Consider the following 15,209-nt stretch of genomic DNA (forward strand, 5'->3'; position numbering starts at 1 on the left):
CCTTTTCAAGTAGGGGTAAAGAACTGAGGGAGTTAAAGACTACTTGACATTGACCAAATCCTGTGTAGTCCTGGGCTGATTGAGATTGACCGTCTTGTTTAGCTTCTTATATTTTCTAATGGTTGCTCCAATAGTGGACCTTTTTTCACGAAGCTGCTTGGCAATTTCTCCGTTGGCCTTTGCAGCCATGTGGAGTTGTACAATTTTCTCTGGTGTCTTTGGACAGCTCTTTGGTCTTGGCCATGTTACATGTTTGAGTCTTACTGATTGTATGGGGTGGACAGGTGTCTTTATGCAGCTAGCGACCTCATACAGTTGTATCTGATTCAGGATAATACATGGAGTGGAGGTGGACTAAGAAAGACGGACTAACAGGTCTTTGGGGGTCAGAATTGTAGCTGAAAGTGGACTTTCGTAAAAAATTCCTGAAAATAGAAATGCGGGCACTAGGGGGGTCCCAAGAAATTTTTGAAAAAATATGGATGGCTGTGGTGCATTCTGGCGATATCTGTGAAAAAAATTCAGACAAAAATTGCTTGGCAATTTCTCCGTTGGGCTTTGCAGCCATGTGGAGTTGTACAATTTTCTCTGGTGTCTTTGAACAGCTCTTTGGTCTTGGCCATGTTACATGTTTGAGTCTTACTGATTGTATGGGGTGGACAGGTGTCTTTATGCAGCTAGCGACCTCATACAGGTGTATCTGATTCAGGATAATACATGGAGTGGAGGTGGACTATGAAAGATGGACTAACAGGTCTTTGGGGGTCAGAATTGTAGCTGAAAGTGGACTTTCGTAAAAAATTCCTGAAAATAGAAATGCGGGCACTAGGGGGGTCCCAAGAAATTTTTGAAAAAATATGGATGGCTGTGGTGCATTCTGGCGATATCTGTGAAAAAAATTCAGACAAAAAGTGAAAGTAAAATTTCTAAGTCCTGACCCAAAAAAAAATTGGGCAGAAATTCCCCAGATTTTTTTTTGCCCCCCATCTCCCTATCACTGGATAGCACAAAATCACATCAGCCATTAAAATATGCTTAAAATATGCCATCTTATCTCAAGACAAATGAATTAAGTGAAATATTCATTAAAAAGACATCTAAAATTGTCCTTTTCCCCACATTATACACATTACAGTATAGATATAGAATATACACAAAAATATATCCTAGAATGTCTACACTGTACAGCAAAAAAAGTTAAAGAAGTTGATCTGTAGTAATTACTATGAACGTTTAAGTCTCAAACTTCTAACCTCACGTTGTACTGATTGATACACTCGACCCTATTGCTCACAATCTTAGATATAGCTCTTGTAATACTTATACAATAATGAGTTGCCTTTTATATATCTATGTATATATATATCTATGTATATATATATATATATATATATACACACACACACACACACACAGTCACTCACATTTGAAAAATATACAGGTGTGGTCAGTCATGCTCGCAGATAAAGTTGCGGGTGTGATTAGGGGTGGCCTGAAAATATTTTATTGGATTAATATAACATAACTGTAAATTAAAAATAAAATAAACAAATACATAACTAAAATAGAAAACTAAAATAAAAAACTAAAATTTAAAACTCGGAAATGATCATTTCCAATTTCAACTGATATTAGTAGAACATGATATAAAACAGTATTTAAAAGTTATCAATAAAAATTCTTGATCCGACAAACTTTATCTGAAGAAAATGTAAATGCACTGGCCTGTGAAGGAATAAACACAAATGGTCTATACTCACAATGTTTTGACAAATGCTGAAAGTTTAGTTCAACATAATCGGCGTTCGTGGCAACAAGCTAGCGTTACATTGAAACGAACATTCCTGTCGGCAATTGTGACGTATTGTGTGTGTGTGGGTGGATGGGGAGGAACGCACCACGGAACTGCCGAAAATAGGAGGCTGGCTTGCTAGAACACTCCTTTATCTGGACGCGCTCGACATATTGGCCACACCTGAATCAAGCGACGAGGTGGATGATAGTCTGTTATTTTTTTTTTCTTCCCACCGTCACACTACCTCGTGATCAATGCAAGAGCACCCCTGGTGTTGATGACTTTCGACATAAATGCGCTCACATTACGTGAAGCAGGTCGGAACATGCGCTTTCGTACATCCTCCGTATATGCTCAGTACAGTTAACTTGCATTTCCCGTTTCCGGGTGAATACTGGTTGTTTTGGAGCAGGCTTGTTTAGTTAACGTTATGAAATAAACATGTAAATTAATGTCAAGACCACACAAAGTAAGTGACGTCTTGAGAGAATGTGAGAGGAGGGGTGTTACTGTTACTAGTGTTCGTGCCTCAACATGGCTACGGTCGTGAAAGCAAAACAACGAACTCAAACGCATGTTCGTTCAATGTTGTCAACTAAGATTGATTTTAGGCAATTTTTCCTCAATTTTCCGGAGAAATTTACATGAAAATTTAAAAATCCAGAATTCTGGGAAAATCTGGAAGACTTTCATCACTGTAGCTGATAGACAGGTGTTCAGATATTCATTTGGAGTTCTATAACACAAACAAATCATTAAAAATCATACATTGTGATTTCTGGAGTTTTCTTTTGAGATTATCTTTCTCACAATGGACAAGCACCATCTCTATCCTTAATCACCCTTACCTCCTGCAGATCCTTCTCATCTCTATCCCTCTGTCTGGCCAACCTGTAGAGATACTTTTTCCTTCTTTTGTGTCCAACCTGGTGTACATGTCGTTGCCTATTATATTATATGCCCATTGTTTAGCCTTCATCACCTCTACCTTTGTCCTACGTCGCATCTCAATGTATTCCTTTTGCCTCTCTTCGGTCCTCTCAGTCTTCTTCTTCGCTGATCTCTTTCCTTGAATGACCTCCTGTATTTTGGGGTTCACCACCAAGTCTCCTTCTCCCCTTTCCTACCAGAAGACACACCAAGTACTCTCCTGCCTGTCTCTCTGATCAACTTGGCTGTAGTAGTCCAGTCTTCTGGGAGCTCCTCCTTTCCATCAATAGCCTGTCTCACCTCTTTCCAGAAGGCCGCACAACATTCTTCCTTTCTCAGCTTCCACCACATACTTCTCTGCTCTATCTTTGTCTTCTTAATCTTCCTACCCACCACCAGACTTGTCCTACACACCACCATCCTATGCTCCCGAGCCACACTCTCCCCTACCACTACCTTACAGTGAGTAACCTCCTTCAGATTACATCGTCTGTACAAAAATATAATCCACCTGCGTGCTTCCACCTCCACTCTTGTAGGTGACTCGATGTTCCTGCCTCATCTGGAAAAAGGTGTTCACTATTGCCATTTCCATGCTTTTTGCTTTTCATTAAACTAATTTATTTATTATTGTAGGTCAATCTATGTTGCTTCCTCTTCTGGAAAAAAAATGTTCATTACTGCCATTTCCATCCTTTTTGCAAAGTCCACCACTGTCTCTCCCTCAAAGGTCCTTTCCTGGATGCCGTACTTACACATCACTTCTTCATCGCCCCTGTTTCCTTCACCAACAAGTCCATTACAATCTGTACCAAACACAACTCCCTCTAAATCTGGAATGCTCAGAACTACTTCATCGAGTTCCTTCCAAAATTTCTCTTTCAACTCTAGGTCACATTCTACCTTTGGGGCATAGCCACTAATCACGTGATTCAAAACATCCTGCATTTCAAATTTCAGCCTCATCACTCAATCTTTTCACCTCCAAGACACTTAGCCAGCTCGCCTTTTAAAATAACACCTACTCCATTTCTCTTCCCATCTACCCCATGGTAAAATAATTAAAACCCTGCTCCTAAACTTCTAGCCTTACTCCCTTTCCACCTGCTCTCTTGGATGCACAATATATCAACCTTTTTCCTCCTCCTCATCATGTCAACCAATTCCTGAGCTTTTCCTGACATAGTCCTAACATTCATAGTCCCTACACTCAGTTGTAGTCTGTGTATTCTACTACTTCTGCCGATGAATCCGCTTTCCTCCCCTTCTTCTTTGTCTTCTATGTATTTATATTTAATCTTTCTTTAATTATAAAATCTTTGTTAATCTTTGCTGCAACAGTCGCCTGACCATGGTTGAGATGCAGGGGAGACGCACACACGGTCGTACACAGGCAGAAGTGGGTCGTAGGGGGTGTAAATTCACTCACCTGCAGCAACATGATAATCGTAAACACAGTCCTTGAAGAAGTACACATAGCTGTCCTCTTTCAAAAAAGGCCCTTTTCATCAGTGTTAAAAACGTGCGCCCACCATCTAGGAAACCCTTTGTCCACAAACCGATGAGCGGTACCATACAGAGGCAAATTTCTGAGGTTGTATATTTTTAAATAAAATTTCAAACCAGCCTTTGCTGGTCAAAAAACCTCATCCTCAAGGGGGAGAATCATAATGCAGGATCCAACAAGGAGAAAAGTGCCCTGTATGCCGTACCAGTGGGTCCCGTGCCATTTACTGCATAAAGTGGTTGATTCCTCCCATTGGATCCCGAAAAGGATAAACGTGCACGCATTGTCACCAACTCTCGGCCGCCACGGAGAAAGCTTTCGCTGGGGCACAACGCTGAGGTGGTATTGTAAGTACGTAATCAAAAAACATTATCACTTTAAAAAAAAAAAATTATATCATGCACACGACTAGATAATAGGTGGGACAAGTAAAGTTGCCACTCTTGCTCTCATTGATCGATGTCGTGCCTGCAACCAATCAAATTTTTTTTCTTGCTTCATTGTACCACGTCGCACTGGGCACCTGCCTTTTATCAATCCACATTGTATCAATGCGCCTCACGTAATATAGTACCTACTGTAATTCAATCTGTCTTTTTTTTGGGAGGGGGAGTGGAAAAAAACACGATGCAGTGAATCCGCAATAGGTGGAGCGCAAAGTAGAGAGGGATTACTCTCACGAGTTTACTTGTGCTGGGGACACTAGGAGGCGGCGAGGGTGCCTTATCAGAAAGTGATCCCACTGTGACAGAGTTGGGGTTCTCTGCATCCAATTGAGCACAAAGTTGATTGACCCGTGCTTCTAATGTGTAGATTAGTAGACAAAACAGTCATCGCCTCCATGAGCCTCTGCAATGTTTGCTCGTACTGACGCACTAATTTGCCTTGGAACATTAAAGGATGACACCCCCCAAAACTCATATGTACAATAAACTCTCCAATGTTAAATATTATGACATATATTTTGGACATTAATTGAAAAAAAAATTGACAAAGAAAATTTTTGAAATCCAAGCAAAATCTGGATATGTACCAGCTTTCACAGCCAGACCCTGAAGAAACATCCTTGACCCGCGTCTGACGTCACCAGTGGTTACCATTACAGACCATTCGTTCTAGCTCAGCCAAGATGGTGATCTGTTCTGCACCAAACTGCAAAAAAACTGAGAAAACGCACCCAAACTTGTCCTTCTTTAACCTCCCGTGGTGTTAACATGACAGGATAAAGCTGTGGCTGTCACAGTTGAAGCTCATTCATCTGCAGGGGAAATTTGCACCCATCTAATCATTAATGGTTCATTGTCGCTTAGTTATCGACTCTCGTGCTGATATTGTACAACTAACAACATACTTTATGAGGCGATATGGGGGTGCACCTGTTCAATCCTGGGCCTCCGTGTGTGGAAATTGCATGTTCTTCCCGTGTCTGCGTGTGTGTAACCTGCCTCTTGCCCATTGACAGCTAGGATAGGCTCCAGCACTCCTGCCACACTCGTGCGGCCAAGAAAATAGATGGGTGGCTATCTATGTATAATCAATTTAGGGAAGTCCCTTTTTTTTTTTTTCCATTTTATATTTCAGATATAAACCATCTTCGTCCAAACAACTTCGTATCTATGATCTATGTTATGCAGACAAGTTGATTGTGATCCAAGTTCATTCCGATACACTCTATTTTTTGTTTGACCTTTTCAAACTCACTACAACACTGGCATTCCGCCACAGTTGGCATTAGATGACAGAGAACACCAACACCAGTCTTTCAAAACGACCCTGTCTGGAACATCTCCGAGCTCCATGTTATGCACTCTGTAAGCGTCACGCACCCTCTTCAACACGTCAAGTTCCGCTGTGTCTATTCTGGCTCAAACGCTTGACCATTGTACATTGTTATTTTGCTTGCTCAATGGCGTGAGTAGTAATAACCCAGAGCATCAACACGCTGTTATACTGGCTTTGTTTTTTACTACACAACACTTCCCGGTTACCATTTACGGCGATGGGCGCATACAACCCCCACACCCGCCGCCGGTCGATTGCGAGAGGCTGGCTGCTTGAAAAGTAGAACTTGGGTAAAAAAAAAAAAAAGTCTGGCTACACCTGCTGTATATTCTCTACATCTAAACCAACTCCTCAGATAAGCATCAAACAAATCTCTGCGGTTCATATAATGGGACTATTGTTCATCGTAGTGCCATGCCCCCTCTTCAAAACTTCAAGTTCTACCTTTGTGTATTCTGGCTCAAGCGCACAGGCGCGAACATTGTACATCATGCTATTTTTGTTTTGTTTGTAATTTTTTTTCAAAAAAATCGGCCACAAAATGCCAAATAGTGGAAGTTCTCTGTTTGGTGAAACGTAACCACGAACAATGGGGTGTCACAACAGCAAGCACTGCAGGCACGGCAAAGGCTGATTGGCTGTCAGTTTTCCAACCGGGCTCATTGGAATGTCTGAGCGAGAGAGGAATTTTTGACAATACTTTTCCAATTTACAGTTTCTTGGTGAAATCTGTGGATAACTGGCATCAAAAGCAACACTGAACCCTTATCTTCTAGCTTTTAATGTGTGCTCCCATTCCTATAATTTGGGGGAGAGTCTTCCTTTAAGGCCAGATGGACTTGATGAGGGTCTGTGGGATCTATGCTTTTAGCCGGATTATTCAGTTGTGTAACGTGGTAGGAATAAAGGACCCCAAAAAACAGACACATGATAGTTGGGTACACTCAATTTAGTAAGAAAACATTGCACTTAGCGTACAAAGAGAAAAGGGAAACTCAAGGTGCGCATAACTTGTGAGCAGCAGCTGTAATCATACAAACTAAAGTATACAGGGAAAAAAACAAAATAAGCATAGTTTATCCAGTACCAGATTGGACCGGTGGACAGAGCCCCAGTGGAAGGACGCCGCCCAGGGAAAAACACAAAACTAAGGAGAGTCAACACCACAATATTACAGCACTTGAGCCAATGGTATTATACAGAAGGGTGGAACAACATAGACCATGCAAAGTGCAATACAATACAATGCTATGCAATAATCCAAAGTCCTCCTTCTGCTTCTGTACATCAAATGTATCAGAAGAAGCATGATAGTTTTGAGTTTCACATTTAAAACTTTAGTATTGTTTTGACCAACATAGTTTTTAAAATACACAACAGCATGTTATAATTTAGAAACAGATCATTCAGTTAGAGATTTAAAGTCATCTGGATTATTTTCAATATGTAAATGCTGTCTTTTGAGGTCATCATGATGTGTTTGTTCTTTACTCTTCTTCACTTGCCACTCCTCTTAGCAATGGGACTTCAAAAATTTTCTGAAACACAGGACAAACAGCAGTTCAACAACATAACATTTGCCATGCTTCTGCATTGAACAGTTTTTATGCCATTTTACTTAGAATAGCAGAAAAGAGATTGTGATCATCCCTATTACTTGTTTTCTTAATAGTTAATGTAAAGGTAGCAATTGGTCTGCATTTTCAGCAAGAAAAGCTGCCTGGTCTTTAAGACCCTGGACAGCTTGGCATCTCTCTGCCAAAACTTCGGTTCAGAAACCCTTATCTGCCAAGTACAGTGGTACCACTACTTACAAACATTCCTAGTAATGAAAAATTCAAGTTACAAAATGCCCCCTCTGAAAAATATTGTTCCTAGTTACGAAGGATAATTCAGGATACAAAAGGAAAAAAAATGGGTGCAGGATTCACATCCCCCAAATTCCACCGAATGTAAACATCTTGTATCGTGGTTTGAAAGTGGAGCGATGGAGCTGCTTTCCCATCTTGGTGTAACATCTTCCTGGCATCCATTGGTTGGTCGGGACATCATTTTTTACCTATGATGCTTTTCGGGGGTCACCACATCATATGGAAGTGCTTTCACATTGTCACAGGCTAGCGCACATTGGTAAAGTAACGTTTGCATTGTTTTTTTTTTAATTTGTGTTTTTTTGCAAGTTTATTCATCTTTCTTCACCATGAGCCCCAATAACTTTTGTGGAATGAATGTGTGCTGCGGTACATTCGTACATATGTTTTCTCTCAGCTGTCAAAACGTTTGCCTCCTCCTCCGTTCCCTACCTTGCATTCCACTTCTCACTCACGCTTCTCTTCGCATAGTCGCACAACGCCAAATTTACCAAAACTTTTTTCTTTACTTTATGTACTTTGAATACCTATTTTTTGGGTGGGAGGCTTGAAACAATGATGCTATCGACATGTAAAATGCGTTTCTACTTATGAAAAAATGTAAGTGATGAGACAACTTCTGGAACAAATTTATTTCCTAAGAAGAGGTACCCCGGTTTGTGGAAAAACAAGGAATTTGTCTCCAGTAGTTGGAGCTGCTCTAGTAAAACAGACAGTCACAGACATTAAGTCTCACCGCCGCCATTTTGAAAAATCTACTTCCGGTGGCAAACACATGGATACACGAGCAGTTTAGTGTTAGGAAACACTGGAGAGAGGGCTATTTCCATACACAAAATTAGAGAAAATCAGAGACTTTGGTGGCTGGTTATTATGTTCTTTGCTTGGCATGTGAAGTGGACTATGTCTCAGGCATCAATGTATGATAAATCGTACAAAGTAAAGGTAGGTGTTCGGCTGGCTGCGATCACCCCTCGGGCCTATCTACCCTTTGAAATACTGTAAAAACAGTGTCTGATGCCAGTTCATCGTGCAACACACGGCAATGCAGGAGCAGTTTGGTGAGGATGGCATAGGGAGGAGGCATCGTCTAGTCCATCAGCCAGAATAAAAGAAGTGTTGATGAAATTCCATGATATTTCCTAATTTATTCAAAAGAATCATCTGGAATATGTGTTAACTAATTGGGTTATCGCTCACTTCGATGACGTTTGCCTTGCACATTTCCGCAAGATTATTAAAAGCCGTCAAAGAGGCAAACAACCTTGGATTGGTAGTTCATGAAACATTGAAAGTTAATGTTTGTTTTGAATTCATAATTTGTGGAATTTGTTAATTTTTGTGGAATTAAGTTGTGTGGTTGCCCCCTCCTCCACTGTCCCCCAGAATGCCTTTTTGCTTGTCACTCACGGTTCTCTTTGCATCATTTCTCAACGCCAAAGGTAAATTAACATAATTTTTTATTCTGCTTTACATTATGTACACTTTGAATGCTTATTTTTGGAGGCGGGGAGTGGACTTGGAACGGATTAGGCCCTTTCTGTCAAGCAGATTTCTCATTATGAGTTTGTCAAAAAGACCCTTCTGAAAGCTTATGAGTTAGTGCCCGAAGCTTACGAACAGAAATTTAGAAACGGTTATAAAAGGGACAATGAGAGTTTTGTAGAATTATGTCGGGAAAAGGAAATATTGTTTGATAGGTGGTGTAGTTCAAAAAAGGTTTCAGATTTTGAGGGTTGGAGTCAGTTAGTTTTGATGGAGAATTTTAAGCAGTGTGTTTATTCTGATCTTAAGACTTATTTGGATGAACAGAAGGTTAATGCCTTACATGATGCGTCAGTGTAGGCAGATTACTTTTTTGACTCACAGGAGTTCTTTTCAGTCTTCTGACAATTCAAGTTTTCTTGCCAAAAGGACTTTTCGTAGGGTAAGACTACTTATCATATAAAGACAAATGGTCATAAGGCAGGTTCAAATTCTTTTGACAAGCAGTCAGATTCTTATTCAAACCAAAGTCTTCTCATGACTCTTGTGACTCTGGTCCTCCCTGTGCTCATTGTAAGAAGCCTGGTCACTTGATTCCTGCTTGTAAAAAGCTCAAGTACAAAAATCAGTCCACTGGTTCCCCAAATGCGTTTGTATATATCGCACATAAGTCTTTGTTTCCAGATGGTTCTGAGGAGAGTTTTGTTTATGACAAACTTTCAAATTCTGAAATTCTGAAATAGTATTTGCCTTTTATTCACACTGGTTCGGTTTCACTTATGGGAGATAATTCCACCCAAAGGCCAATTACTATTCTGAGGGACACTGGAGCTCTGCAATCTCTGATTTTGAAGGATAAATTGCTTTTTGCAGCACAAGGACACAGCTGTAAAGCATTGGCCTCACAGTTCTGAGGACCAGAGTTCAATCCCGGGCTTCCCTGTCTGGAGTTGGGATGATTTCCCCATGCCTACCTGGGTTTTCTCCAGGGACTCTGGTTTCCTCCCACATTCCAAATAAAAATGCATTAGTTGGAGATTCTAAATTGCCCCAAGGTGTGTTTGAGAGTGTGACTGCCTGGGGATTGGCTGGCAACCACTTCAGGGTCTACCCCGCATCCTGCCCATTGACAGCTGGGATAGGCTTCAAGTACTCCTGCGACCCTTGTGATGACAAGTGGCTAAGAAAATGGATGGATGGATTTTGCTTTTTTTCTGCAGAGTCGTCAATGAACTCAGATGATATTTTTCAGGGTATAAGTGGCAATTCTCTTGCTCCTTTACGTTTTGTGAATTTGTCTTCAGATCTGGTTTCTGATACCATTAAAGGTTGACTCTTTTTCAGTTCCGGGTGTTGATTTGTTGATCAGCAATGATGTCATGGGAGCTCGAGATGGCGCTGATCCTATTGTCACGGTTTCTCCAGAGTGTTTAGTCAGTACAGAGAAGTTGGGAGTGTGACTTTGCTGGTATTTTTCTGTCTTGTGCAGTGACTCCTTCGATGTTGAAAGACATCTTCTCAGGCTTCTTTGCCGAATGATTCCATTTATGATTTGTCATATACATTTATGGTCCATTCTGATTAGGGCTCAAATTTTACATCCAAGGTGTTTAAACAAGCAATGGATCAGTTTGGCATAGAACAGGTTAAGTCGAGTGTTTACCATCCAGCGTCGTGGGAGCGTTAGAGAGGTTTCATCAAACTTTTAAAAAATATGATCAAGACTCATTGTTTTAAGACAGAAAGATTGGGATGAGGGTGTGCATTATTTGTTTTTTGATGTCAGGAAATCACTTCACAAAAGTTTAGGGTTCAGCCCTTTTGAGCTGGTTTTTGTTCACAACGTATGCCACTAAGCATCTGAAAGAGCAATGGCTCAGTCGCAATCCAGAGATCAATATTTTGGACTATGTTTCGACTTTTCGGAACAGGCTTTCAAAAGCTTGTGAGTTGGCCCAACAAGATTTAAAAATGGCTCGAGCCAAAATGAAACAAAATTATGACAAAAAGTCAAACGAACAAAGTTTTATTTCTGGTGAAGAAATGTCAGTCTTGCTTTCTATTCGTGGCCAACCACTCAGCGCTAGATATCAGGGTCCATATCTGATAAACAAAAAGGTTAGTGACACAGACTATATCGACCTAACTCCTGGCTGTCATAAACACAAAAAGTTGTGTCATGTGAACATGATTATGAAATATGGCAGAGTAAAAGCCAAATACATAAGTCAGTTGTATTGCTTCACTCTCCCCAGTTACTGGTTGTCCAGTTGTTGATGATGAAGCAATGTGAAGTTAGATGATTTGAATGACCATGCTTCATCAAAGTTGAGGGATTCTTAAATTTTTAGCTCACCCTGATGAGAAGTTGACATACTTGTCTGCTGAACAGAAACCTGAAACGTCACATTTGATTTTTGAGTTCTCTAACCTGTTTCCTGATGTGTCTGGCCACACAGATATTGTTAGTCATGATATAAAGGTAGGTGATGCTGTACCTGTGAAACAATACCCATATCTAATGAATCCTGCAAAAACTGAAATTCTGCAGAAAGAGATGAGTGTTAAGTGTTGAGAAATCCTGAAGGGACCCTGCCTTCTTAACACTGAATTTAGACAGTGAATTTCAGACAGCAAATTGTAGCCAGTTGAATTGCAAGACAGTGAATTATAGCCAGTTGAATCTCAGGAGTCTGAAAATATTGCGTTTGAATTTTGAAGGTTGAAATTTTGGCGAATGTGTTAACATTTAAAAGTTAAACTGAAATATAGCTATTGAAAATGTGATCACTTTGAAATAATGTGAATTTTCAACATAAACTTTTCAGTGGCATTTTTAATTCAAATCTTGGTGGCACATACAGTGGAGAAAATGAGTATTTGAACACCCTGCTGTATTGCATGTTTTCCCACTTAGAAATCATGGAGGGGTCTGAAATTTTCATCATAGGTGCATGTCCACTGTGAGAGAGATAATCTAAAAAGAAAAACCCAGAAATCACAATGTATGCTTTTTTTAAACAATTTATTTGTGTGATACAGCTGCAAATAAGTATTTGAACACCTATCTATCAACTAGAATTCTGACCCTCAAAGACCTGTTGTCCGCCTTTAAAAGTCCACCTCCACTCCATGTATTATCCTGAATCAGATGCACCTGTGGGAGGTTGTTACCTGCATAAAGACACCTGTCCACCCCATACAATCAGTAAAACTCAAACTTGTAACATGGCCATGAGAAAGAGCTGTCCAAAGACACCAGAGACAAAATTGTACAACTCCACACGGCTGGAAAGGGCTCCGGAGAAATTGCCACGCAGCTTGGTGAAAAAAGGTCCACTGTTGGAGCAATCATTAAAAAAAATTGAAGCAGCTAAACTAGACAGTCAATCTCAATCGGAGTGGAGCCCTATGCAAGATATCACCGCATGGGGTCTCACTGATTCACAGGTGAGGAATCAGGCCAGGACTACACGACAGGACTTGGTCAATGACCTGAAAAGAGCCAGGACCACCGTTTCCAAGGTGACTGTTGGTAATACACGAAAACGTCATGGTTTGAAATTATGCATGGCACGGAAGGTTCCCCTGCTTAAACCAGCATGTGTCAAGGCCTGTTTTTGTCACGTCCCATCGGAAACGAGAGTAGGACCCAAATGCAGGAAGTCGGAAGACGCAAGGTAGTTCAAGAAGAGACAGGTTTATTGTATGCAGAGGTCGGGGATCAAGCAGGCAGTCCGGTGTAGCAGCGGTAGTTCGGACGTCGGGCGAAGGGAGCAGATGAGCGGACAGGCAGGAGTCGGTACACGGGGAAACAATCAACGCAGGCAGAAGTATCAAGGAGTCAGGCTTACAAGGTTGGTCAGAGAACGGACGGAGGTCGGTACACACAGGTTCAGTCAGGAATACGAGAGTGCTGGAACGGGACATAAAGCTCAACGAACTGGCGGAGGACCAGTCGTCACCGGGTCCTATATATACGGGGGATGATCAGCCCGCAGGAGGCACAGGTGTGTGCCTCCCAATTAGCGCAGCCGCACGGGCACCCGCACAGCTCGTGCTGAAGCGGCAGGATCATGACAGTTTTAAGTTTGCCAATGACCATTTGGATGATGGAGAGGAGTCATGGGAGAAACTTTTGTGGTCAGATGAGACCAAAATGTAACTTTTTGGTCATAATTCCACTACGTGTTTGGAAGAAAATGAATGATGAGTTCTGTACGGTTCTTTCGACATGTTTAATGTGCTCAGTGTTGAACGCAGAATTAACAGCCAGCCAAACTCTTTTCAAGAGCCAGGAGATGAGCATTCTATAGCTCCTTTATTGGCAACAGAAGCAGAGTGAAACTGCAAACAGTGACAAGAAATATACAGTACTTGGTGAGTTGTCCATTCAGCCTGTACTGTACATCAATAAAATATATGAAAATACAAACCTAAACTAAGTGTTAATGAATCGACACTAAACAGATATTTCAATAGGTAGGTTAACATAAAAATCCACACAGCCTGACATCTGACATACAATGGTCAAAGACGAGCTAGTTCGGTAGGCTATGCATGAAATCAAAGTGAACATAGTTGCATTCTCATACAACACACACCAACATGTACATCACAACAAACTCAGTCAATGCTTTCTGAAGGCTGGCATACACGAAATGATGGACAACACGACGATGAACTTCACGTGGGTTCTGTTGTTGCTTGCTGACACAAAGGAAGTTCGATCTTCTCTGTAAAAGTAGGTAGGCACGAAAGAATGAGTGTTGCCACCCAGAGGATGGATGCGGAATTACACTAAAACATTCAATTAACAAGGCTGTGTACAAATGTAACCGATTAACACTTGGAAAAAAAAATGTGCTAAACAGAAGAAAACTTCATGACATCTTGCAGGGCAGAACAAGTTCCATCCCAAGAACACCATCTCTACTGTAAAGCATGGGGGTGGTAGCATCATGTTTTGGGGGTGTTTTTCTGGACATGGGACAGGATGACTGCACTTTATTAAGGAGAGGATGACCGCAGCTATGTATTGCGAGAGTTTGGGTGACAACTTCTTTCCCTCAGTCAGAGCATTGAAGATGGGTCGTGGCTGGGTCTCTCAACATGACAATGACCCGAACCATACAGCCAGGAAAACCAAGGAGTGACTCCGTAAGAAGCATATCAAGGCCGCATATCAAGGTTCTGGCGTGGGCGAGCCAGTCTTCAGACCTAAATCCAAAAGAAAATCTTTGGAGGGAGCTGAAACTCCGTGTTTCTTAGTGACAGCCCTGAAACATGTCTGATCTATAGAAGATCTGTGTGGAGGAGTGGGCCAAAAATCCCTCCTGCAGTGTCTGCAAACCTGGTGAACTACTACAGGAAACATTTGACCTCTGTAATTGCAAACAAATGCTACTGTGCCAAATATTAACATTGGTTTTCTCAGGTGTTCAAATAGTTATTTGTAGCTGTATCACAAATCATTTAAAAAAAAATCATTGTGATTTCTGGATTTTTCTTTTTAGATTATCTCTTTCACAGTGGACATGCACCTACGATGAAAATTTCAGACCCCTCCATGATTCCTAAGTGGGAGAATTTGGAATACAGCAGGGTGTTCAAATACTTATTTTCTACACTGTATATACACAGTGCCTTGTGAAAGTATTCGGCCCCCTTGAACATTTCAACCTTTCTCCACATTTCAGGCTTCAGACAAAGATATAAAATGTTCATTTTTTGTCAAGAATCAACAAGTAGGACACAGTCGTGAAATGGAATGAAATTTATTGGATATTTTATACTTTTTAACAAATAAAAATCTGAATAGTGTGGAGTGCAATATTAT

At 41.0% G+C, this 15,209-nt stretch overlaps 1 protein-coding gene across 9 annotated transcripts in view; it reads right to left on the minus strand.

Moving 5' to 3' along the window:
• Positions 1–6,948: 6,948 nt before the first annotated feature.
• Positions 6,949–15,209, minus strand: part of ano10a (anoctamin 10a) — a 127,762-nt gene continuing 119,501 nt past the window's right edge. For 3 of the 9 annotated variants that reach the window (XM_061820624.1, XM_061820622.1, XM_061820618.1), the window contains one exon: positions 6,949–7,552. In XM_061820624.1, the coding sequence (XP_061676608.1) occupies positions 7,502–7,552 (51 nt within the window). In that variant the 3' untranslated portion in view covers positions 6,949–7,501. Of the gene's footprint in view, positions 7,553–13,765; positions 14,107–15,209 lie in introns of those variants that run through there. The other 6 variants (XM_061820625.1, XM_061820626.1, XM_061820619.1 and 3 more) reach the window with 5 other exon arrangements.

The sequence above is a fragment of the Syngnathoides biaculeatus genome, chromosome 5 (genome assembly GCF_019802595.1).
Source record: "Syngnathoides biaculeatus isolate LvHL_M chromosome 5, ASM1980259v1, whole genome shotgun sequence".
NCBI classification, from domain to species: domain Eukaryota; kingdom Metazoa; phylum Chordata; class Actinopteri; order Syngnathiformes; family Syngnathidae; genus Syngnathoides; species Syngnathoides biaculeatus.